The 1,690-nt window shown below is 43.8% G+C and overlaps 1 protein-coding gene across 1 annotated transcript; it reads right to left on the reverse strand.

Annotated features, from left to right (window-relative positions):
• Positions 1–484: 484 nt before the first annotated feature.
• On the reverse strand, positions 485–812 carry LOC132238004 (guanine nucleotide-binding protein G(I)/G(S)/G(O) subunit gamma-5-like). The gene has a single exon (XM_059702511.1). The coding sequence runs from the start codon at positions 810–812 to the stop codon at positions 612–614; it is 201 nt and encodes a 66-aa protein (XP_059558494.1). The 3' UTR covers positions 485–611.
• Positions 813–1,690: the final 878 nt, after the last annotated feature.

A 1,690-nucleotide genomic window follows, 5' to 3' on the forward strand; every position in this document is an offset into this window, starting at 1 on the left:
ATGGTTTTAAAAAATCAGTCAATCTGTCAAGGTTGCTCGGTTGCCTGCAGAGGCTGTGATGCAGGTGATTAAGTTTGATCACTGAGGATTCCAGGAAGCTCCTGTGAGCCCACAGGTGATCACAATGCCTATGGACTTTAATGACCCCAAGGAGTTTGGAGTCCACCTTCATAGCAGGCACCTGAACAGCTAGGTTACTGTCCCCTCACACTCCCGCCAAACTGGCCACAAATGATGTGATGACAATTTCTTTCCTTCTACCTGTGTAATACAGTTCACTGACTTGCACTAACTTGTGTGTTTCTGGCAGCCTTGACCTTAGAATCAGCAAGATGTGACCTGAATGCCTATCATTCTGTTATTTCTTTTTTTTTACTTTTTCTACTAAGTATTTATTTGTATGCTGCTGCCAGGGTATATGAAATACTCTTTCTTATGAAATAGAAATCCATGAAAATTCAGGGAAGTAGATGTTAAGGACAAAAGCAGAAGTTTGTATAGTGTGGCACATATCATAGGATAAGCTTTTCATACAGGCTTCAGATTTAGCTCTCTTTGAATATTCACTGGTTCAAGAAAAGTGGTTTAGAACACCTTCAAAATTCCTTTTACTACAAAAAGGAGCAAACTTTCTGGGGTCTGAAGGGGTTGGTACTTGAAGATACTCCAGTCAGCAGGGGGTCATGTTGAGCATTCTGCAGACAGAATTGTTTCAGATCTGCAGCTGCCTGGGAAACCGGGTTGGGCCCAGCCTCCAGCCGGAGCTGTTGAACCACTTTCTTCCTAGCGGTGATGCTGGAGGAGCCAGACATGGTGCACACGAGGGCCGGGCAGATTGGTCGGTAGCAGGTCACGAGGTATGGGTCCACGGGGCCAGAGGGCGGGGCAGCGACGCGAGGTCATTCTGTTCTTATTTATTCATTCAAACAAACATTTATTAAACATATGTTATTTGCCAGGCACTGTGGTGGGCATTGAAAGTAAAATAGTAATAAAAAATGAACAAAACCCCAACCTCATGGATTCCAGTGAGAAGAAAAGACATTATCCACATAAACACACAAATAAAGGTGTTTGGAGCACAGGGTCCTGGTGAAGCCTAGATGGCAGTCAGAGAGTGGACTTATTGGACCAGGGAGACCATGAACAACAGGAAGCCACTGGCTGTCCTAACCATATCTTTGGAAGGGTCATTCTGTCGCTTGGATGGAGAAAGGTGTGGGGGTGGCAGAAAATATAACCCTTAGAGACAGAGTAGCATTCGGAGCTATTGCTGTGGCCTGGGAGAAGCAACGACAATAGTTTGTACTGGGGTAGACATGAAGATGGAGTTCTTCATTTTCTCTTTGCTTCCTTCTACTCATCTGCATTGTTGAACCAGGTCCCTAACACCATAACAATAGCACTGAGTGGGGAAAAGGAACCCAAGAGGAGGATAGAGTCCTCCATTTTGTCTGTCACCTGAAGGACAAAAACCAAGATAAGTGCCCTTTTCCCAGAACAAGTTCGGTGGTAAGAAGCCAGCTATCTACTACATTAAACCAATGAATTCCCACTTTGTATGGTATTTTCTGACACCAGATACATCATTCCCATACCAACCAATTCTCTAATTTTCTGATTCCAAATGGGTAGCCTACAATTCAATTCAATATTGACACTAACTATCTAGATTTAGCACAGAACCACA

This window comes from Myotis daubentonii, chromosome 7 (assembly GCF_963259705.1).
Source record: "Myotis daubentonii chromosome 7, mMyoDau2.1, whole genome shotgun sequence".
NCBI classification, from domain to species: Eukaryota; Metazoa; Chordata; class Mammalia; order Chiroptera; family Vespertilionidae; genus Myotis; species Myotis daubentonii.

Excerpts from the sequence above, each read along its gene's own strand:
- LOC132238004 (XM_059702511.1), bottom strand. The coding sequence starts at position 812 with ATGTCTGGCTCCTCCAGCATCACCGCTAGGAAGAAAGTGGTTCAACAG.